This window comes from Urocitellus parryii, chromosome 12, assembly GCF_045843805.1.
Source record: "Urocitellus parryii isolate mUroPar1 chromosome 12, mUroPar1.hap1, whole genome shotgun sequence".
NCBI lineage: Eukaryota > Metazoa > Chordata > Mammalia > Rodentia > Sciuridae > Urocitellus > Urocitellus parryii.
The window spans coordinates 23,500,585-23,525,310 of NC_135542.1; the positions used below are offsets into that span (position 1 = coordinate 23,500,585).

General features: G+C 46.6%; 1 protein-coding gene and 1 gene segment (V, D, J or C); one reads left to right on the top strand and one right to left on the bottom strand.

Moving 5' to 3' along the window:
- LOC113178223 (E3 ubiquitin-protein ligase RING2) overlaps positions 1–17,050 on the bottom strand; it is a 44,966-nt gene extending 27,916 nt beyond the window's left edge. Inside the window, exons 1-2 of the mRNA XM_077791726.1 lie at positions 16,981–17,050; positions 16,422–16,498 (exon numbers count right to left, since the gene is read on the bottom strand). Of these exons, the coding sequence (XP_077647852.1) occupies positions 16,422–16,498; positions 16,981–17,050 (147 nt within the window). The remainder of the gene's footprint in view (positions 1–16,421; positions 16,499–16,980) is intronic.
- A 292-nt stretch (positions 17,051–17,342) lies between these two features.
- Positions 17,343–17,846, top strand: LOC144249607 (immunoglobulin kappa variable 1D-13-like). The segment is given in 2 exon segments: positions 17,343–17,397; positions 17,539–17,846. Coding segments are annotated over 2 exon segments (363 nt in total).
- The last annotated feature ends 6,880 nt before the right edge of the window (positions 17,847–24,726 follow it).

Genomic DNA, 24,726 nt, shown 5'->3' on the forward strand with positions numbered 1-24,726 from the left:
AGCCTTTCCCACCTACAGCTATGGGTCAGGCTACATGGGCAATGCACACAGACTCTATTTTACCCTGAGACTCCACCTCCTGTAAGAAGTGCTTCTCCATGGGAACCCCGGCCTCTGTGCCCATCCACAGTGGCCAGCACAGCAGTTTGGCAGCACAAAATGGCAATTCTTATACAATGTAAAATTGTTCTCTCTGGTGTCCCCACATTTCCTGGGTCATGCATTCTGTCAGAAAATGGTCCTCTAGTTGTTGGTGACCATTCTATAACTGTGTTCAACTAGAGTGATTTTGATCCACTTCCCTGATGTTTATGATTTTAGATCCTGTGGGGTTTGCTTGTGGTTTAGAATCAGAAACAGCAACTTGTGATTAATGTACTGTCATTTTTTACTTACGGTATAAAAAGTGGACTAAAACTCCTGGAGGGTGCCCAAGGGTGTAGAGTTGCCACCTGCCCCTTGGCCCACCAGCTCATAAATAAATGTCCTGTCTCCTGCTTTAAGATCGATGGGGTTATTAATTGCAATCTCACCATGACACTACTACACAGGCAAAATCATTCCTTCCTCTAAAGCTCAGAACACATTCCCACAAATGTCCACCTGCAGGTGTCACCTTGCTAAGGAGAAACTTGTCCTGAATGTACTTTTCCCAGCCCCACAGTAAAGATTTCATTTTAGTCTCTCTTCCCTAAGGAATTTAGCACAAGCACAAGGATATTTAAAATAGGGTGCAACTTTTAAAACTTCCCCCTTTTCTTTAATTTACTGCCCACCAGCACTGTCCTGCTGTTTGTGATAGGAGCAGGTGAGCCCTCACAGACCAGCAGGAGGAAGTATCAGGGGACAGCTGATCATCCCAGAAATGATATGCAAGGGAGGGAGGGAGGGGATGGGGCTCTGAATCAGATGTAGAGATCTGTGCCTCATACACCAGGCCTCAGCACCAAAGGAGGAAGAAAGGACTGAAAGAATGAGAGAAAGAAAGAAAGGAAGGAAGAAACAGAAAAGTAAGAAAGATTGCTGGTAAATCTAAGAGCAAAAGTGAAGAACTTTGTCCTATTTTATTCCTGGAATTTTGTTAGAGGACCTGATGCAGGACTCGATGTTTAGAGACAATGCGGCCCTCTTGATGTTATGAGGCATTACTAAGAATCAAAAGGCCCTGTGGTAATACTGGAAAAACAGAAATATGTAAGTGTTCAGAATATTTGCTCTTTTTACCAAGATGCTGCACCAGCCCTATATTCTCTAATCTTCTATAGTACTTTCACTTGTTTGTAAAACTATTCTTTTCCTAAAGGAAATTAAGAGGAAGAGCCTGGCTGGCCTTAGACCTGCTGGACTGGAAAAGATGGGCATCATGATGGGTGTGAGTGTGCACTGTGGGACTCTGAGTCAGGGAGGGCTGGGTCCATGAGTGGGTCCCTCCTTACCCATGCTGTGCCAATTTACAGAAACCCCAAACACTTCAGTGAGTTTATAAATCTTCCTCTCTTGCTGTCTTTATTCTGTTTTAACTTCCAAAGCATAAACTATCCCCTTGCTTCTGTAATGTCCCCGCCTCCTCCAAGGGTCACCAAGACAGATCTGCGCTTAAGACACAAGGACAGCCTGTCCCGAACCAGAAAGTGGCTAAAGATCACCCCTCACAGCTCAGGGGGCTGACTGTCTCCTGTGGCCTCAGGAAACCATGTTCACCCCAAGCAAATCTGAGCTGCCCTAGTCTGACCTGGGACACCTGGACACACTGAGCCTATGTTGATTGACCAGGAGGAGTGTCCCTGCAGCTGTACCCAGCCTGCCCAGCCCTGCTGATTTGCATGTGCCCACAGCACAGCCCACTGCCCTGAGGGATTCTTAAGAGGCTGCTCACACCCTGTGCAGGAGTCAGTCCCAGTCAGGACACAGCAAGGCCATGAGGGCCCCTGCTCAGCTGCTGGGGCTTCTGCTGTTATGCCTCCCAGGTAAGGAGGGACAGTACTGGGGATTTACTTATCACAATGAGGTCAGTGATGCCTGGCTACTCAGGAAAGTCCTCTTGGAACATCACTACTTACAAAGATATTTCTTCTTATGTTTCCAATGGCAGGTGTCAGATGTGACATCATGATGACCCAGTCTCCATCCTCCTTGCCTGTGTCTCGTGGAGACAGAGTCACCCTTACCTGCAGGGATAGTCAGTGTATTAGAAATTATTTACACTGGTATCAGCAGAAACCAGGTCAAGCACCTAAGCTCCTCATTAATAATGCATCCAATATGCAACCTGGAGTCCCCTCAAGGTTCAGTGGCAGTGGATCTGGGACAGATTTCACTCTCACCATCAGCAGCGTGGATCCTGAAGATGTTGCCAATTATTACTGTCAACAGTATAGCAGTTACCCTCCCACAGTGATACAGGCCATGACAAAAACCTCCCAGGGAGCAGATGTGTGAGGCTGGGTTGCCCCAGCTGCTCTTCCTGCTGCCTCCACCTGCTGAGGGCACTGCTCAGAGGCAGCCAGGCCCTGAGAACTACAAGGAGGGTCAGTCAGAAGATCAGGGGGCCTCCTGGGCACCCTGAACCTTTAGCTCAGGCCCAGCAGGCAATGAGCTGACTATATGATAGAGAAAATAATTTAACACCTGAAGAGACTGAATTAGGCAGTATCAGGGGTTGTGCAGCAAAGATAGGCCTCTCCAAGTATTCCACATGGGAATAATTTAGACTTTATTTTTTAGTATAGTTTGAGTATCCAAGAAAATTGGGGTGAAGTACGGGGTTCTCCTGTGTCCCCCCCTTCTTCCACAGCCCCTCCATCACCACCCGCAGACTCTGTTGCTTTTGTTCCAATTCATCAACCTCTGCCCATGTCTACAGGTCACACCAGGGTGGCTTTGTGCATTCTGTTGAACTAGAAAAGTAGACAATGATGTGTGTCCAACAGTGTGGCCTGGCAGAGTGCAGGTCCCATTCTCACACTGTCTGAGTTCCAGCTGCTCCTCACCACCCCTCTCTGCTGCAGACATTCGTGATTTTCCATCCTGTAGTTTCACCTGGGCTGAGTGACAGGGACCTGAAATTTACAGCAAGGACGATATTCAGACTGGCCTGTCACCCTGAGTGCTGTGCACACAAACCTCCTCCAGAGGATTCCATGACATGATAGGTAGGGTTTTTTTTTTTTAATTTTTTTTTCAAACTTGTTACTGAATCTAGGCATTTGCTACCTCTTAGCTACATTTGCAGTCTTAGCTTTAATTTTGAGATGTGATCTCTTTGAGTTATTAGGTCCTTGCTAATATGCTGAACCTGGCCTTAAACTTGTCATCCTCTTTCCTCAGCCTCCTAGTTGCTGGGGTTACATGTGAGCATCATTGAACCCAGGTTGAATCGCTGTGTTCTTTTCAGTGCTGAGTAATAGTCTACTTTCTGGCTTTATAACAATATTGATCCATTCCCCTACTGAAGGGCAGGCTTGTGTCCTCCATGTTTTCAATGCTGAACACAGTTCCTGTATGTTTTCAGGTATAGAATTCTATTTATTTTTAGATGTGTATTTTCACCATCTTTAGTTTCATAGAAGAATGCCTAGTGTTATCAGAATCTGTCACACTGTCTTGCATGTCCTGTCTTCAACTTGGTGACAGCTTGGGGACACACTCCAGAACACTCAGCTGCTGGGAGTGGCTTGTGACTGCAGCCAGGACCAGCTAAGCAGCAGGGATGGGGCCTGGGCTCCCTTCCCGCTGCCTGTGGGGTGCTCTCTCCTGTACTTGGCCATCCCTGGGGGGGGGGGTTTCTCATGTGCTTTAATTTGCATTTCCTTGGTGACCTGGGGTATCACAATGGTGTGTGGAAAGATGTCAACAATGTGCAATGGTCAGATCTATCTCTCAAATGCTTCTCACTTGTCCCTACCCTTATGGTCCTTCTCTATCCCTGTGTTCCAAGGTCCCTACTCCTGTCATGTCTCTATTCTCTATAGAGCCCCTCACAGACACTTTGGCACCAGCTACACACTCTCTTCATGCTTCTACAATGTAGGGCTCTTGAGTTTACCATGATTCCTGAGGAACAGTTCCCACCATCTAGAGTTCTAGGTCAATAGATTTTTCTTCAACACTTGAAAGTGTGTCCATTCCTTTTCCTCCCTGTTTCCAGGGAAGAAATTCTCTGTTCCTTCCAGTTGCTTCTCCCATAGAGCTAAGGAGTCTCTTTTCCCTCCCAGCTTTTGAGGTCTCTGTCTCTGTGTTCAGAAGGTGGCAGTATGGCTCTGGGGGTGGGCTGGCAGTCACCTCCTGGTCATCTGAGTTCCTGATTCCTGGCCCACTCAGCTCTCTCCAGGGTTCTCTAACTGGGTGAGACCATGGTTGTCCCTCCTGCTGCCTCCTTCCTCTGCCTGCTCCATTCATCTGCTCAGATCACCCACTGGGCTCTTTTTTTATTATTGGTTGTTCAAAACATTACAAAGCTCTTGGCATATCATATTTCATACCTTTGATTCAAGTGGGTTATGAACTCCCATTTTTACCCCGTATACAGATTACAGAATCACATCGGTTACACATCCAGGGGTCTTATTATGGTGAATGGAGTTTCAAGTTCAGGAACTTTCCATTTTCTGCCCTTGCAAAGTTTCTTTTCCCTGGCTGATGCTTTCTGTTTGTTCTTTATTTGTTTCAAACATATTTGCAATTGCTGGTTAATGCACTTTTATTGTGACTGATTTAAAATCCTGTTCAGATAATCCTTAGGGACATTTTAACTCAGTGTTAATGTGAACTGACTGAACTTTCTCATTCATAGGAGATTATTCAGATTTTATGAAGATGAGGTTTTTCTTTGCTACCTGGACATTTTATGAATTGGCTTACATCACGGTCTGGAAATTCTGAGTGACTCACCAGACCCTAGTACAGGCCAGGCCTGTGATTTATGGCCTACAGAAAGGCAGGACCCATTCAGGCAAATGGTTTATTTTTCTTCTAGGCCTAGAAACCTCCTTGGAAGCACTTAGGAGCCACAGATGCCTGAATTCAATTCAAATCCTTCTAATCACCAGTCTGTGTTGGTAGTTTTACATTTTTGTGCCAAAAATGCAGCACAAATCTAATGTAGTGCAGGAAAAGTTTACTTGGGCTCATGGGTTCAGAAGTCCAGTCCATGGTCAGCTGACCTCATTGCTTGGGCCCACATGGGAAGAACATCAGGGCAGAAGGGTGTGGGGGAGGAGAGCTGCTTCACCCATGGTGGCCAAGAAGTGCAAGGAGAGAGGGGAAGGGGCCTCAGGGAGAACCTTTCAGGCTCACCCCTAGTGTCCTCCTCCACTAGCCACTCCCACCTGCCCTCAGTCACCACCCAGTTAGTCCACTCAGGCCCAGAAGGACTGATCAGGCTCAGCTCTCAAAATCTTATCATTTTATCTACAAATATTCCTGTATTAACACATGCCCTTCATGGGGACAGTCTCTCACGTGTCCTGCATGGGCAGTGGAAATGTGGTACCCCTCGATGGGAAGGGCTGGCTGAGAAAGAAAACCTAAGAAAAACAGAATGACGAAAAACCACAGGACACAGAAAATGATTTCAAAAATCCGAGTGGGAGGGGCAAGCAGATCATACAATAGAGTGCACTTTTGTACTCTGGTACAATGGAGCCTGCACCTGCTTTATTTATATTGTGGGACATCAAAGGCCTTCCATAGAATGTCACTAGAGAGTAAGAACAGCAGAGAGTAACAATCCTGGGAACTTGACTTAGAAACCCCAAAATAGGAGCAGTAGGTCCTTGCTAAGTTAGTCTTCTTCTTATGATGATGAGCATTGACACCATGGAGACACAACACAGAATCAAGAGCCCCTCGTGTTCTGTTAGATTCTGTTGGAAGGCTTGATCCTGTTTAGGTTGAAGTCAGAACTACCAGGAAAGTGCTGTTGGTATAACAGCTGCACAGATGTGCTTTGTGTGACCAAGGGAGGCTGAAGACTATCTTGATGTGACACAGTCTGTCAGTGACAGAGCCCCATCTCAACCAGATGGCCTAACTCATGCCCAGCCTGACAGCATTAGGCCATGGGGTGGATACTGTGCAGCTGTGGTGAAGCTCTTATAGCTGAATGGTGCTGGTTCCAGGGGAAGGTGGAGCATTCTCAGCACAGGAGCTCCCTTGGGATGTAGATAAAGGTCAGGAGAGCAAAGAGTTTAGGTTTTCAGAGGAAGCAGCAGATGCACGGGGTGTGACAGAATTTCCATACTGTCATGGAGAGAAGGGCCTGCGTTGGTTGGTGGCTTCATTGTGCAGGATGGGTTTTGTACACCACCAGAGGAAACTAGGCAGAGCTCTGTAGTGCTGCTAAGCATTCTCATGCATTTCAGGGTGGAGGAGCAGCTCTCTGGGGCTCAGGCAGCCCTGCTCCTCCAAGGAGGTGTGGTTGACATTGCATGGCCTCTGCTGGGCCTCAGGGAGGCTTGTGCTTTGCTAGTTTCTACACAGAATGTGGTGGCCTCAGGGCCTCAGGAAAGTGGGACAAGGAGCAAGTGAGATTTGCACCTGAAGGTCAAGTTCTGATGGACTCCCCATTCCAGCCTGATGCTGCCCTGCCCTGGTGCAGAGCACTGGGCACAGGTGAGGTAGAGAGTGACCTGGAGTGCCAGCTTCTCCTTTCCCTATGAGTTTGCCCAAGCAGCATGTCAGGCAAACTAGCTGAGTGGTGAGGCAGGAGGACCTGGGAACTCCATGACAACAGGAGCCTGCACTAGCCTCTGCTGCTTCCAGAGCTTCCCTCAGTGAGCCTCCACTTATCCCAGGGAGAAATGCAGAGAGTCAGTGGGAGAGTCCTGCAGGACTCTGTTCTGGGAAAGCCAGAGTCTCCAGGCAATGACAGCAATGCCCCAGCCAGTGAGCCTTCAAATTAGGGAACAGCATGGACACATGGATACAGCTGGCCTCACATGCATGTCAACGTACATATCAAAACTGTATGATTCATATGTGCAACACTTTCCAGTACTGTAAAAGTTGGTGTACCCTAGGCCTGATGCACACTCATGCTGTATATTAATCTAGGAGACTTACATTCACATTGTTGACATATTGCTAACACTCAGATATCCATAAGAATTAGTGGATATGGTGGATATGCATGTGCTGTGTTTTCTGGTGTTAATTTCTTCTCTCCTTGACTTTATTCTTTTACCTAGTTGTGTCATTAAAATTCTCAGTACTGATTCTCTAAATTATTTTGTCATTCTGGAAGGATATAAATATATTATCCATATAAATGCCAAGCTAAGGAATTTTCTGAGTAGCTGGCTACATGATGAGCCCTGAGAAGTCTGAAGGAAGTGTCTTAGGGAAAGCCCCAGAGGGACGGTGGGGTTTGTCTTTCATGTGAGTTATAAGTACGAAGGCCACAGTGGAAAAACTAGAAAGGCAGAATGAGCCCTTGGTGACACAGAGGGACTCTGAAGGCCTGTGAGCCTGTCCAGGAGGAGGATGGATAACAGAGGGTTGAAGGAACAGGGCGGCCAGGGCCAGTGGGCAGGACTGAGGGGCTGAGCAGGGAGAGCACCAGGAGGAGAGAGCAGTGAGCACTGTGAGCAGTTAGTGGGCAGCAGGGCCCTGCACCTGATGGGAGGTGAGGAAAGCATTTGTACTGGATTCAGACTGCTCCCTGAGTCTCTGCTGAGTTCTTCACACTGCTCATGAGGACTGTGCTGAGGCTAACAGCATGACAGAGTGGTAAAGTTCCATTGCACACCTTGGGTGCTGACACTGTCCTCATTCTCTGTCCTGTTAGAACTTGTTTTACAGGAGCATGTGGGAGATTCTTTTATGTCACAGTATCATGGACGTGAACACTGAGCAAGGGCAGCTGAAATAACTTCTCCCATCACAAGTTCCATGGTGATGCAGCTCCAACCAGCCAAGGGACAGTTGCAGTGCCTGTGTTGATAACTTCTAGAATGCTGCAGACATGATCTTCTGGAGAAAGAAGCTCTAACTTCTGAATGAATATTCCATTGGGAGCTGACAGAGCATTAATAACTAACTCCCCGTGGCCTAAAAAAGGATCGGGAAGCAAACGCATTGGACTCCTGTGAGAAAAGCAGATGTACAGGGCACAAGGCTCAGAACATGGAAATGTAGCCTGAAGAGCTGCTCAGCCTGAACAGGGAAGGTTCTTAACCTCCCCATATGACCCATGCTGAGGAGCCCAAGGAAAACTAGCTTGATCCTCTGTAGACCAGAACCAGGAACTGAGGTCCTCCACATTGCCCAGGGAAGAAGCTGGGATCTGGTCAGACATGCACATCACACAAGGCAGAGAGGAGAGGGTTTTAGAGGGTCATTGAAGAATGACCTTCCTGCCTGCTGGGCAGCACTGGGGTCAATCTCAGGGACCTAGTGCCTGGAGCCTGAGAAGCCAGAGCCAGGCCCTTGTCACCTGGCACTGGTGGTTTCTTGTACCACACTCTGTGGCTAAAAAAAGCTGCTCATACTATATCTCACACAGGGTGAGTTTCTCTTGGGCCTGCAGGAAAAATCAGTAAGGAGCAAGGAAGAGTTGTGGCCTGGTCACCTCCTCCTGGCTAGGACAGGTAACCCTACCTCCATGGAGAGGACCAGGCATGGGAGATGAAGAGATAAGTGAGACCAGAGGCCTCCCTGCTGTTTCCTGTAGCCCTGTTCCAATGTCAGCTGGGCAGTTTATTAGCATGGTGAGGCATGAGGAAAGAGGGATGAAATTCTGATCTGCCCTCAGGCTGAGCCCAAGACTCTCCTGCTAGGACCACCTGGGTGTTCAAGTGCTGACAGGAGGAGGAAAACTCTCTGCCCCTAGGAGCCCCACTGGCCCCTCCCAGCCGCTTTGCATGTGCCACCCACACTGCTTTCCAAGCCATATGAGTGACTGCTTAAGGCTCTGGGAAGTTCAGTGTTAGGTGGAACACAAAGGGAGTCATGGCAGCCCAGTCAGCTCCTCTGCTTTCAGCTACTCTGCCTCCCAGATGAGGGATCATGGGATGGTTCTATACACCTGTGAAAACTCTGTCTTTTTGGTTGGGTCCTGTGTCCTGGCACCTCTGTTTAGCAAGCCCAATGATTCAAGCTCAGGGTGCTGCAGGGTCCTGGCTCTACTGTGGAAACTGGTATATGACCTAGACTGTACAGGTGACCTTTATGTTCTCTTTCCATCTCAGTACCACAGGAGAAATTGTGCTGGCACAGACTCCAGCCTCTGGTTTTGTCTCCAGAGGAAAGAGCCACCCTCACCTGCAGGGCCAGTCAGAGTGTTGGCAGCTTCTTAGCCTGGTACCAGCAGAAGCCTGGGCAGGCTCCCAGATGCCTCATCTATGGTTCATTCAGCAGGGCCAGTGGAGTCCCAGTCCGGTTCAGTGGCAATGGGTCAGGGACAGACTACACCCGCTCCATCAGCAGCTTAGAGCCTCGGGATGCTGCAGTTTATTACTGTTGCAAGGCCACACAGATTACCAAAGTGGTTCAGTCCCCAAGAGAAACCTCAGAAGTCCCACTGCCATCCTCTCTCCCCTGGGGCACAGCAGTTGCCCCCAGAGGCACCTAGTCAGATATTTTTCACTTTTCTCTTTTCCCACACCTGCAAAGTTTATGTGAGAGGGGAAATTAAACTTCATTCAGGTCTGAAAGATTCATAATCTCCTACACCCTCTTTTGCTCCTTTGGAAAAATATGAGATTAAAGAGGATTCGGACACTTGGTATTATTTTCCTACTTCACCAGGTGAGGATGTAGCCTCTGGAAGAGTCATAATATCCCAAAAACAGGTGTAGTTAAAGGTGAATTCCTAAGTGTAATTGATTTTTAGACATTTATTTCCTTCTCATTTTGACATCAACAACATCTTGCTAAATCTGTCAAATCATAGACACTGTCTTCCGTGGCTCCAGAAATAGCTCCAGGTTCTGCTCACATTTATTTTATAACAAAGTCAGGGTAAGATGGGGGGATCTTGTGTCCAGCTAAAAGAAACCTCTCAGTTATTCCTGCTTCTCCACCTATAGAGAGCCCAGTGTTCCAAGGAGGTGGGAATTGGTGGAAAGTCAGGCTTTCTGATGAGCACATTCCTCCATCCATCCTAAGGAGCTAACATCTGACAGATTTGTCTTTTTCCTGTCACAATCCTGCCTCCTGATGTTTGACACTGAATAATGAAGAGTATGAATACAACTGTAGCTCATCACACCTGGACAGAAATTTCTTAAATAATCAATCACTTAGGGAGTTATTTAAGAAAGACCTCCAGATCCCATTCATGGACAATTTGCAACAGCTTAGTTCAACGATGAAATGCCAAGAATGTTCCAGGTGTCCTAGCCAATAAACCTTCTTTATCTTCTTTTTTCCCCCTTTCGCCAATGAACTTTCAGTCACAAGCTCAGTATCTCACATGCAGAACCTGATAACTACCCACAAAGGAGCATGTTCCTGTGAAGAGGCACCATGAACTCCTCCACCTGCATATAGGGCCTCAGACTCCCCTTCTCACCTCCCAGTCCACAGGCAGCCTCCTTCCCTTCCTTCTATCCCTCTGCTCTCAGTGCTGGGGAGACAGAGGTGAGCTGAGGCCTCCTGTCCTCCACACCAGCTGGCCTCACATGAAACTCTTTCTTTTTGCAAACCTCGGTGTCCCAGTTTGGCTTCCATGTACATCACGGGTAAGGCCTGGTTGGTGTCAGTTACTCTCATGGAAATGTTTGGAATCGCAAACCAGCCCATCTCTAGAGCCCAGGTTTACTAGCAAGTTCCATCCCACTAGTTGGCTTCCTCAGAAATCTCTGCCACTATCTCCAGGACAAAGTGTCCCTGTGCAGCTCCTGCCATTGTGCATTTCCCACTCAGCGCAGGTGATGGACACTTGTCCCTCTAGTGCTCTTCTCATGTTTGGTGAAGGAAACTGGAATGTTTTTGGACAGACTCTTGTGCTTGAATTTGAACCTTTGAAAAACATGCCAGGTGTTTCACCATTTTACAATATAGTCTTGGTATTTATAATTGCTACTCTGACTTCACACTAAAATCAGCTGTTTATTGTATACTCTTACCTGGAAAATGGAAGAAACACATTTTCTTTTCCTTCTGAGGAGTCAAGGAAATTATGGTTGGAAGATGTAAAGAGAAGAGGGATGACTAGAAGCACTGACTGCAGAGCTCACTCTGGGCTCCTCCTGGGCACACTTTGACTGTAGAGCCTCAACTTCCTTCATTTCACAATACAGATAAGAAGTTTATTTTGCACAGGTTTGTGTACCGAGTGTTACATAATGATATTAATGGAGACTGTCAGAAAGTAACTATATTCTTTGTCTGCTTATTTTGGGGTTGAAAAGCCTAATATGAACATAGCAGTCCATCCCAGTGGCTTGCAAGGCTGAGGAAAGAGAATCACAAGATCAAAGCCACCTTCATTAACAGGAAGGCAGTAAGCAACTCAGGGAGACCCTGTCTCTAAATAAAATACAAAAGAGGACTGGGGATGTGGCTCAGTGGTTGACTGCCCTCAAGATCAATCCATGGAGCCAAAACAATAAATAAATAACAAAAAATAAATGTAAAATAAGATAGCAGTATATCTCAAATTCATAAGCAAACTTAATGCAATAATTATCAAAAGCAAAACTGTGTCTTCTTTCTTTTTTTGCATAATCTTTAATCATTCATTTCAGTTAACAGGATAATGCAGGGGACACGGAGAGACTAAATAATTTTGCAAAACAGAAGTTCACTGAAGGGACTCAGTTTCTGACTTCCAAAGTTTCTAATTTAGTTTTCTTGGCTATTTCTCTGTGGTGCTGGAAACAGAACACAGGTGTCCCATGCTGCCAGTGGTCTCACAATGATCTGACCCTGACCCTCCCTTCTTTCTACCACAGTGCTGGGGAATGAGAAGCAACTGTCCCATACTGACCCAGCAAGAGCATTAGCATCATCAGTCTGGCTCCATCAGGACTAGGCCTGGCTGCTGAGCTCCTGCTGCCTCCTGCTTCCCTCTGAACACCCTGCCTGTCTGGGAGGGCTGTGGGGCAGGGACACAGATCACTCTGGCCCCCAGCAGCCACACTTTCTTAAAGAACTTGAACTTCTTCCTGTCTACTTCCACTCAGATGCTGCTTGTGCACAGGGCTGCTGACAGTCTGAGGACCCTCAGGGGAGCAGGTTGGGGACACCTCTGAAGTCACACAATCCCTCCCCTCCCATCCCTTCTCCCTGGACCTGGGCTTCTCCAGTGTCTCTCCTCTGCACTCCTGCCTGGGTCTTCTATTTCTTGTCCCCTCCTACTCTGAGTTCAAACCTGTCAATCATCACTCCACACATAGCTGTCCACATTTGCGTCACAACCCTGTTCTCCTGCACATCCTGGTCCTTGGTCTGCCTCTGACTCCACCCCTTGGATTCTCATGGGAGAGCCAAAGATGGTGCCTGGTGGTCTTTAGAGATCAGAAAGGAGAGCAGCAGGTGTTCAGGGTTGTACGTGTTGCCGCCATGGTCCACTGTGAGCAGAGTCCCTGGATCATGTCAGTTGTGACCTGCCAGAGGCACCTCTGTTTCTCCAGACAGAAGAGTCTGCTGTCTACCAGCAGCTGTGAATGGGTTGTCCTGTGGCATGCAGTCACTGAGCCAGCTGCTCTGTGCCCTGTGGGGAAAACACAAGTGAGAAGCTGCCCATGCCCAGCTCTGGACCAAAAACTTCTGTCCTCTTGGGGCCCAGAACAACTGCCCATAGGTATGACACCTGCTTCTATCTGTAACCAGAGCCCCTCAGGTTACCCAGTGTCCTCAGCAATGGAAAGGTCAATGTTGACACAGCAGGCACACAGGAGCAGGTCATCAACTCCATGATGCTCATGCTCAGTCCCTCTGAGTGGAGTAGCAGCCATAGTCTAGGCAAGAGATGCCAACTTTAAATATCCAAGATAACTGCTTCAAAACTTGATGTCCAATGGGTAGGGTGGCTCATGCCTATAAGCCCACCTACCTTAGAGACTAATAGAGGAGGAGTCCAGGTTCAAGTCCACCCCAGGAAAATTATAGGAACACTCTATATGAATAAAATAAAAAGGCACACTCATACATCGCTGATGGGACTGCAAATTGGTGCAACCACTATGGAAAACAGTATGAAGATTCCTTAGAAAACTGGGAATGGAGCCACCATTTGACCCAGCTATCCCACTCCTTGGTTTAAACCTAAAAGACTTAAAATCAGCATGCTACAGTAATGCAGCTGCATCAATGTTTATAGCAGCTCATTTCACAATAGATAGACTATGGAACCAACCTAGATGTCTCTCAATAGATAAATGGAAAAATAAAATGTTGTATGTATACTCAATGGAATATTACTCAGCTTTAAAGAAGAGTAAATTTATGACATTTGCCAGTAAATGGTTGGAGTTAGACAATATCATGCCAATTTAAATAAGTCAGTTCCAAAAAACAAAGGCTGAATGTTTTCTCTAATCCTCATAGTTCAGGGCCAGAGCCTGTAGCTCTCAGGAAGCACCTCCTGAGCTCAGCCTGGCTGAGCCCCTTCCCAGCCTTTCCCATTTACAGCTATGGGACCGGCTACATGGGCAGTTACCATACAGACTCCATTTTACTCTGAGACTCCACCTCCTATAATAAGTGCTTCTCCCATAGGAACCCCAGCCTCTGTGCCCATCCATAGAGTCTGGCTGGCACAGCAGTTTGGCAACACAAAACAGTAATTCTTATACAATGTAATGTTGTTCTTTTTGTGTTAACCATGTTTCCTGGGCCATGCACATGCACTCAATACTAAGCCACATCCCCAGTCCTATTTTTGTATTTTATTTAGAGACAGGGTCTCACTGAGATGCTAAGCACCTTGCTTTTTCTTGAGGCTGGTTTGAACTCACGATCCTCCTGCCTCAGCCTCCCAAGCCACTGGGATTACAGGCATGTGCTACCATGCCCAGCTCAAATTAGGAATGTTTTATAGACAGAGGATATATCATCAGAATGAGGTATAAGAGGGTTATGAGATATAGGAGGCTAAGAGAACCCTCTCTATTCTGGAGCTCCCTAAAGCACTCTGAGTATACAAATTTAGGCAGTCTTTACCTACAGTGACAAATGAGTTCAGGATTATGGGGAGAGTCAGAGAATCCCCTATTTTTAAGACCAATATCCCTAACAGCCAGACCTGCTAATATAATTAATGTCTGTAGTATGAACTTCAATCCCTGTATTAAAGCCAGTCCTGCTTTGAGTATTTGTCAGCTATCTAAATCACATGCAATACCACTATGTGGACTCCCAACATTCACTATTCTGTGTCATTTAGGAAATAAGGAGAGACACACTCTGCTCTGCCCCGATGGAGCTAAGAGGAAGGAAAGATAGTGAGTACACAAAGAGGTACCCTTTTCCCTTCCAGGCAATGAGCTTCAGAGCCTGGCTGCCTCTGAGCAGTGCTCTCAGCAGGTGGAGGCAGCAGGAGGACCAGCTGGAACAGCCCAGCCTCACACTTTCCTGAGACATTGATATCATGGCCTGTGTCACCTTGAGCAGCAAACTGCTATGCAAGTGGCAACATCTTCAGGTTCCAGGCTGCTCATGCTGGATGTTAAATCTGTTCTGGATCCTCTGTCCCTGACCCTGGATAGGACCTCATATTGGAAAAAGGTTGCTAAATACATCAGGAAATTGGAGCTTTCCCTGCTTCCTATTGATATCAGTGTCAATAACCAAGGCTCTGACTTGCCTGGTGGGACATTGTGATTAGGTCTCTTTAAGATGTAGACCTGGATTGTGATTATCTATATCCACATTTGGTGTTCCTTGGTTTTACAGACTATAGCTCCTTCTCTATATTCTTTAGTAATCAGATCAATGTCTTCAGAATAAGAGGTCCCCTCTCTGCCAAAACTCCTCATTGACACCCTTGGATCTACAATTGTTTTCCTCTATTTATGGAGAATTCCTACTAAATTCTTTTTACATTTATGAAGATTGTGTCATCTGGATGTCACATCTGGCATCTGAGATTGAAAACATAAAAACCAATATCCACATACTGATCCTTGTTATGAGAGAATGTAATTATAGACCAAATACAACAGACCCCACTATACTGGATAAATCCCCAAGTGTTGAAAGTTTCTGCTTTCAAATAAAAATAGAAGGGTCCCAAGGAGTCATATGGGCACCCTTATGTCCATGCTGTGTCCTGACTGGAACTGACTTCAGCATAGACTGTGACCACCAAAAGAAAAAGTCCTCGGGGAGTGGGCTGTACGCTGGGCACATGAAAATCCACAGGGCTTGCCAGGGCTTGGCACAGATGTAGAACTAGCTCTTCTCACTCATTCAGCAGAAATTAAATGTCTGCCCATTTCCACGGGCATCACATAATTGCCAACAGAGTATTTTCTATTTTTTTTGGGGGGGGGACAACAAACAGCCTCAGTCTTTCCCCCTCTGTATGGCCTGCTGGTTCCATGTCCTCCAGCTTTAGCACATTATGAGCTTGCTAGATTCCATCTATGACAGGAACTGTCCATTATGACACAATTTCATCATATGCATGAGTGTTCTAGTTCCTTTTCTTGGTACCCATGAATATCACTGAGGCCAGGGCAGCTTCCTCTTTACTCTGATTCCCTGACACTGTGGTTCATTCAGGGAAGCAATAGGAAAACAAGGAGAGTCATAATCTATTTTAAAGAGTGTCACCTACCTGACCCAGCTGTCATGTACAGCTAAGCATCTTTCTTCCTCCATCTCTGAAGGCTTGGTCCAACTGCTTCCATCAAAGCCATCCAAGATCAGGGATTTCTCCCCTCCCATCTGAGCACTATGAGCTTCTGTCCTAGCTGCTCATGATTACACATGTCCATGCCTGCTGACCCTGGATGCTCAGGTTCATGCTTCTGCTCGCTGTAGTCCCATAACTCAAGTCACTATCTTCAGGGATGGAGGTCCTTCCTCCAACAAGTGCTTGGTGATGCACTTGAATGTCCTGAGATCCCTAAGTGTGCATTTCTGCCATCACCAAGTATCTTGCAGTTCCTTAAAGAACCCAATTCTAATGGCTGTTTTAGTACTACAGGCCTCAAGCAGGGCGAGGGAGAAACATGTGTGAGTGCAGTCTCATTCGTCCTGAGGGTGCCCCTAATTGGGTTAGTTGTACCTTTGGCTCACTGTGGGCATCCAAGAAAGAGGGAAAGGCAGAGTACACAGAGGGATGAGATGCCTATGTAAGGAACAGAGTCCAGCATGGTGAGGGGGACACTCTATGAGGCACAAAGTTGAGATAGCTGAGAAGTGGTGTCAAAGTGCAGCAGGTGTGTGGGTGTGTTGGAGGAGTGGAGACAATCTCCAGAACTAACATTTATCTTCATTCCCTGCTGAACTCTTTTTCACTTGCTTACCTGATTCTTTATCACTTTACCCTGCTTAAATCCAGGGGCACTGCAGGCAGCCATTAATAACTCTGCTCCATTCTGAACTAGAAGAGATGGACAAGATTAGAATATACAGGTTCCGGGAACTTTGTAGATTCAAGGGTGTCAATGAGGAGTAGGGCAGAGAGGGAACCTCAGCTTCTGAAGACTTTGATATGATTACTATATAATACAGAGGGGAAGCTGTAATCTGTAAATCCAAGGAAGATTAAATGTGGATATAGATAATCACAAGCAGAGATAAGATGGTCACTCTTATTCTTCTGGTGAACAGAAACACTTCCTGACATTGAATGACTTAGATGTATGTAGAGGGACACAGCATTCAGGGACAATCTCTTGCTTAGGTAGAGATGAGAAGAAGAGTAAATGAGGACAGATCCTGCTCATTCTTATAAATTGTGACCGCCCATATTTACTTTGATTTTCTCATTCACAATAAGGGCACAAGGGAAATGGACCAAAGAGGAGTTGGTCTCATCTCACTAATATCTGTAGGGGCTCATGCAACCCTCATTTAACTTACTTGCAGTTAATGGATTTCTGTCCTGTTGGAAAGCCCCTGTCAGGATGAAATGGAGATCAAGGAAGCACATGTCCACCTTCAAGAGACCAAGTAATACTCTACACTCAGGGCACAAGGAGGATGTAGTCCATTATTTTTCAAAAGAAGCACATTATCCACAGTCCAAGGTGGCCTGTTTACTCTAGACACTTGGACACTGTGAACCTGTGCTTAGTGACTGGCAGGAGCCAGCCCTGCAGCTGTGCCAAGCCCTGCCCAGCCCTGCTGATTTGCATGTGCCCACAGCACAGCCCACTGTCCTGAGGACTTCTTAATATGCCAGTCACATCCTGTGAAGGAGTCAGTCTTAGACAGAACACAGCATGACCATGAGGGCCCCTACTCAGCTACTAGGGCTCTTGCTGCTCTGGCTCCCAGGTAAGGAGGGAAAGCACTGGGGAATTAATCAGCCTACTGTGTTCAGGGTTGCTGGCCAAACATAGAAGTGCCCTTTAATATGAATATTTTTTTTTGTTTGTTCATATGTTTTCAATGTCAGGTGTGAGATGTGACATCCAGATGACACAGCCTACCTCCTCCCTGTCTGCATCTCTGGGAGACAGAGTCACCATCACCTGCAGGGCCAGAGTATTGGCATAGGTTTAGCCTGGTACCAACAGGTACCAGAGCGAGCTCCTAAACTCCTCATCTATCTTGCAAACAGTTTGCAATCTGGGGTCCCATCAAGATTCAGTGGCAATGGATCTGGGACAGATTTCACTCTCACCATCAGCAGCCTGGAGCTTGAAGATTTTGGCACTTATTACTGTCAGCAGTATAACCGTTACCCTCCCACAGTGACACAGGCCATGACAAAAACCTCCTAGGGAGTAGAAGTGTGAGGCTGGGCTGCCCCAGCTGCTCCTGCTGCCTCCACCTGCTGAGGGCACTGCCTAGAGGCACCAGGCTCTGAGGGTCACTGGGAGCTTTTGGTAGAAAGAGCCAAAGAGGATTCTCTGTATCCCCACTCCTTGCTCCTTCTCAGCCCAAGGGAAACAGACATGACTATGCTCCCCTGAAATCAATGAAAGCATTTGTTAGACACGGGGAATTTGGTTATGGTTTCCATTGGATTCATATATCAAAACACAAGCCCCTATTGGTGTCCCAATAGTGAATTTTCTGGGTGATTAAAAACAGACATCTAATCCGCCCTGTAATGTCCTGGGGTCTGGTAGTCAGAGAAGCTGACAGAAGAAACAGGGATCCCTTCTGCTCACTCAGAATCCAGAGAGAATATTCTATTGAAATTAAAAAGTGCCCAATCCTGGGGTCCTCAGAGCTGTGCAGAAGGCCTGAGGTTGTTTTCTGAAGCTGCCCATGGATTCTAGTACTCACCAGGTGATTATCCTCTTCCCTTGCCTCCATGTGTCACCTGCAAAGACAATGAATGATGCACTTTTATGACTTCCAAATGACAAGGAATTGCCTCCACTGAGACATTCTATAGGAAATCAATAAACACACATGTTCTGATCCTGAGACCCTAGGAATATTGCCTTACATCAACAAAGGGAGGTGGGATTAAATTAAATATTCACAACCTGGAGATTTTCCTGAATATTCTGTAGAAGACCAATATGATCACTAGGGTCCTTAGAGTGGGAAGGAATGATTGTCACAGTCAGGGGATGGGACAATGGTGAGAAGTCTTGAGAGACAGAGGAAGGGCCAGGAGAAGGAAATGAGAGAACCTAGCAGCTGGAAGGCCTGGAGCTGGATTCTTTCCTCAGGCACCTGCAGAAGGCACCCACACCTCTTGCCCTGGTTTCAGCTCACTGGGAAGTTGAGCTCCAGTACCTTGAGATAAGCCACTGTGCTGCTCTAAGCCCAGGAGGTGATGGATGACTGTGAGGGCAGCAGTAGGGACTGATGCAAGGGAAGGGACAGAGACCCCTTGACAGTGGCCATCCACTGACCCACCAAACACTGTCACATTACTGTCATTTGTTTTGTACTTTGACATGAGGCAGAAAATCTTTTTCCCTAAGAAAGTATCTTTCCAGAGCTCTTCTGAGGTAGAAATACCTAGATAAATCTCCCCCATGTGGGGTCTGCTCACAGCACCCGAGGAGAGAGGAGGGTTTTGCTTGCTCTCTGCTCATTGGTCTCCATGACAGGGGTATGGATTAGATTCACAGGGGAGAGTGAGAGGGAGGTATGAGTCAGCATTGGGGGCAGAGGGCAGGAGGAAGGGTCAGGGTGGTAGAAGGCATACCCCTGCCCACATCTGGAATGAAGGCAGGTAGGAGAGCTGTAGGCTGTGTTTTGCAGAAGAACCTGCAGAGTCCTGAGTTTCAGGTCAGGTCAGCAGGGAGTGAGCAGAGGCAGCAGGGAGCTGAGATTCCCTGCCTTCAGTCTGGATCTTCTCCTCCCAACTCACAGGCCATGCTGCACCTTTGGGAAGACTGTGGCCACGTGGAAGAAATGCATCTAAATTCAGACAGACCTGGCTTCAGAATCAGCCCCAGCCCTCTGAGTCCACGTGACATTGTTGACCCCACTGTGCTGGGGTGACTGGTTCCCTCAACTGTAGAAAGCCACAGTAAAAATATCAGAGGGTGTCCTGAAATAATCTAAATAACTAACCTTGAAATACAATGCTATAAACACACAGTAATAGAGTTTGAGTTAAGTCCCTTTGAATATCTCAAAGTTAGAACACTGTGTGATGGCTCAGTAGTGAAATGTCTTCAAATGGCCACCACCAGTGTTCATTCTACCGAAAGCAGGTGCTTCTCTGCACTGTGGGGTTCCACATGCTGTATTTCCTACCAGAGTAACTTCCAGTGTCCATTCCTGTAGAGCATTAGGATGTTGATGAGGACACCAACAGCCATAGTCTGGTGTTCTCTGAGCCCCATGGGTGTGATTTCCCAATACCTGCTGTAAACACTCACCAGAGATTGGAGGTCACACACAGCAGCATTACTACCATGCCCCACATTGCTGTGGGTCAGTGTCCCATTGGCCAACATCAGGTGTGGAGGTGACAGGGGACGGTCTGGTCCTCAAACTCCAGCTCTGGAGGATGCAGCCCCATGACTCTGTCTCACCCTTTATCACCCTTGACTGTCATCCTTCCATCTATGTTAAATGTCTCTTACGTTTTTACCTGATTTTTATTAGGACATTGGGCTTACATTTGGGCATGCCTGGTTAACACAGAGTAATCTCTAATATTTAAATATCCATAATTTCCATTTGCAAAGGCACTTTTCCCATATAAGGTATTTACAAAGCCTTCATGATATAGGACCTAATACTGTGGCAACCACACTCAGTCACAACCCACTCAAAACCAACACCATTGTGCAAACACACCCTTCACCCCTCCCTCCCCCTGGATTTTCCTGTTTCACCTCCACCTTCAGGAGGAAAGTCCCTTCCCTTCTTAGTGTATCCACCCCACTGTGCATACTCAGGCTCACACAGGAGGACCTTGCTCAGGATAGAATTAAGTACCTGCTCTGTCACAATCATCATGCAGAAGGAAATACAGATCTGAAGTGATCTTACCCACCTGAGGATCACCTTTCTCTCTGGAGGCCAGTTTTGGTCTCTACAGACACTTGGAACTTCCATGGCCATGTGTCCCCCAGGCCTCAGAGAGGGTTGGCATGGCCCTGACTAAAACAGGATCCACCTTTGCTTTCCATCCTTACCCTTCAGCTCACTGTGAACAATAGAGTGGGTGAGGGTGGAAGGACATGAGTAAATTTCCCAATCTACAGTAGTGTCCTCCTTGGTCAAGTTAATGGGTTATTTTGGAGCATCTTAAGAATGTATTTTCTGGGCATATCCTAGTTCAAGGGATGGGAGGCATTCCTGAATTATGAATACCATGGTCACTTTGGCTAAAGTAAATATTCCTTCACATGAAGCTTCCTTGCTTACATCCCTGGTTCCCAGGTCAGTGGCAGTTAGGTCTGGGGCCAAGTCATGACTCTCAACCCCAGTGAGGAGCCTAGGGGTGTCCTTTCCTTTGTCCTCCCTGTTTCCAGGGGAGAAATTCTCTGTTCATTCCAGTTGCTTCTCCCATAAAGCTAAGTAGTCGCTTTTCCCTCCCAGCTTTTAAGGTCTGTCTCTGTCTTCAGAAGCTGGCAGTGTGGCTGTGGGATGAGCTGGCAGGCACCTCCTGGTCATCTGAGTCCCTGTTCCCTGGCCCACTAGGCTGTCTCCAGGGTTCTCTAGCTGGTTGTGACCATGGCTGTCCCTCCTGCTGCCTCCTTCCTCTGTCTGCTCCATTCACCTGCTCAGCTCCCCACTGGGCTCTTATTATGTTGAATGGAGTATTCAGTTCTGGAACTTTCCTTTTTCTGTCCTTCCACAGGTTCTGTTCCCTGGTGATGCTTTCTGTTTTTTCTTCATTTGTTTCAGACACATTTGCAATTGCTGGTTGATGCACTTTTATTGTGGCTGATTTAAAATCCTGTTCAGATAATTCATGGGGACATTTTAACTCAGTGTTAATGTGAACTGACTGATCTTTCTCATTCATAGGAGGTTATTCGGGTTTTTATGAAGATGAGTGTTTTCTTTGCTACCTTGACATTTTGGGAATTGGGTCACATCACAGGGCTAGAAATTCTGAATGACTGACCAGACCCTAATACAGGCCAGGACTGTGATTTATGACTTAAAGAAGGGCAGGACCCACCGAGGGAAAGTGTTTATTTTGCTACTAGGCCTAGAAACCTCCTTGGAAGCACTTAGTAGCACAAGATGCCTGAATTCAAGGCAAATCCTTCTAATCACCAGTCTGTGTTGGTCTTTTTTTCTTTGTTGTGGTAAAAATTCAGCACAAATCTAATGTAGGGCAGGAAAAGTTTATTTGGGCTCATGGGTTCAGAATTTCCTTCCATGGTCAGCTGACCACATTGCTCTGGGCCAAGGTGGGCAGAACATCAGGGCTGAAGGGTGTGGGGGAGGAGAGCTGCTTCACCCATGGTGGCCAGGAAGTGCAAGGATAGAGTGGAAGGGCCTCAGGGAAGATGCACCTTCTAGGGCTCAACCCTAGTGACCACCTCCTTCAACCACACCCACCTGCCCTCAGTCACCACCCAGTTAGTCCATTCAGGCCAGGAAGGACTAATCAGGCTCAGCTCTCAAAATCTTGTCATTTCATCTATGAATATTCCTACATTAACATGGGACTTTTATGGGGACAATCTCCCATGTGTCTTGCATGGGCACTGGGAATGGGGTTCCCCTGAATGGGATGGGCTGGCTGAGAAATGAAACCTCAGAAAAACAGAATATTGAAAAACTACAGGACAAGGAAAATAATTTCCAAAAGCAGGGGTTGGGGGAGCAGGCAGATCATAGGGATTGAGTGAGATTCCATACTCTGTCAAAATAGAGCCCACGCCTGCTTTATTTATATTGTGATACATCAAAGGCCTTCCATGGAATGTTTTTCTCCAAAAAAGGTTAAAAAGGTGGGCTGTCTAGTTCCCACTGGTTTATGCCCATTTCCCTTTGTACCATGAGAGACCTTCCTAGCAGAGCAAAGGTGAAGGTCATGTGCCTTGGGCAATCTATTGGGTGGGTGAGCCATGGATGTTTCCTAAGGATTCCTAAAATCTCCCTGGCTTCCTGCTTAGAGAAGATTCCCTTGTGTTTTGCACAGATGGCTCCCTGAGGGACACCTCATATCCAAACCATAACACAGTTAAAAGAAGAGCAGAAACAGTCACTTTAAATTAATTGTCTTTTTCTCCCACTTGCAGTAAATTTTGTCTAAAGCAGTGACTTTTGGCTGCCAGGTCTGAAATCAAACACCACACATGGCACATGATCCCGAGAGCAGCGTGTCATGGAGCAGAAAACTAAGAATTCCTCCCTGTGCCTGTTCCCTTCACCCTTCTCCATCCTGGGCTCCAGGGCAAAGCTACAGCCTCTGCTGAGCTGGTGTTTGCAGGGTCAGGGCTTAAAATAGTGTCCCTACTCTGCTTCATTCTGATTGTTTCTGATTTTGTGTTATGTCCATTGAAGGACACCTCTCATGTTCTTTTGACAAGTGTCCATCACCATTCCTCAGTTCTGGTGTTCACTCAGACCTCTTCCTCTCAACCACCAAGTGAGGAGCATAAACCTACTTGTCATAGTTGAATTATACATATTGGCACAAATCATAAAGAATTTAGATTTCTGGTTGAGGGCTGTCTGATGGGTGCTGAGTTAATAAAGCTTTAGGATACAATTGAAGGTATTCTGTAGTAGATTCAGGGAGTCATTCTAGTGCTGGGATCAAGTCCTGCTACCCTGCGGGGTCTAGAGTTGCAAGAGTAGAAAGTCACATACCCCTTACTTCCTAAAACATTCCTTCTTGCCATCAGGGACATCTTATTAAAGATGAAGTGCATCTTGAGGGAGACTACTACAGTCTGTAGGAAGTCCTCCATAAGTGGGTTGTGGGGGACACTGTGTTTAGAGGACCAGTGAAAGCCACTATCATGCATGTATTGTTCCTGGTCCTGTTGTGAAGATTTCTGTCTCAACCATGCTGAAGCTCCTCAGATTGCCATGGGCAGGAAAGGCAAACTTGACCCATGGCACAGGTGTGTTCCAAGAGGAGGGCACCACAGCACTCCAGGTGATGGTGATGTGAAACTCCTTCCCACAGTTGGCTGGTGACATTTGATTCTGATGCTGAGAAATCAGATACGCTGTGATCACTGATGACCAGCAGCACCAGCAGAGGTGGTGGAAAGACGTGGCTCTTGTCATGATCCCCACCCCTGCCTCCACTTGACCAAGGATGGATTGTGAGAATATGGTGTTAGTGAGGGGGACACAGAGACCAGGCAATCTGACTGGACGATAGGAGGCTTCTAGCTCACATGGGCACATAGCTCTCCTCTATGGCAGGGTTTCTCTGCTGTTTCATATAATCCATAAAGTTCTGCACACAGAGAACCCACTCCAGGAGCACATCCGCCTGAATCCTCTCAGGATCACTTTGTCTCTGATTTTCTGTCTTCTCCTTCCAGGCCCTCAGTTGTGTAGCTCTCCAGGAGTCCACACACAGATTTTTGAGAAGGCCATGTCTCTGTCCACATGTAGATTGTGACCATATGCTCTTCTCAAATATCTACTATCTTGATCCACCCATCTGGCCACACTGTGGGGGCATTCACCTTACCTGTGCCATTTGATACTGCTAATCCATTTAAGTCAACCCCCCTTGACATTGCCTGATTGGGACAACCCCTGTGACTCCTGGAGTGAGCTCATGCAGAGGTGCTAGGTTAAGAGAAAAAGTCGGTATTAGACACCAGGATAACGTCCATGAATTATTACTTGGTCTTGAATCTGCTTATCCCCAGTGTGTTATCTGCATCTTAGCATAAAGTGTATTTTAACTGCTTGTTCACCTTTCAACAATAATTTTTGGCATAAAAACCTCAGTATCAAAATACAGATATAAGAGGCTAGGATTGTGGCTCAGCAGTAGAGTGCTTGCCTTGCACCTGAAAGGTGCTGGGTTTGATCCTCAGCACCACATAAAAATAAATAAATACAATAAAGTCATTTGTCCAACGGTAACTAAAGAAATATAAAAAGTATATAGATACACATCTCAGTTTTTGACATTTTGTTAATAACTTCCACTAAATATAGAAAAAAATATTTTTTCACCCAGTTATTTTTCAGTATGGCACAGATTTTATCCCAAACATAGCAAAACACCACATTATTAAA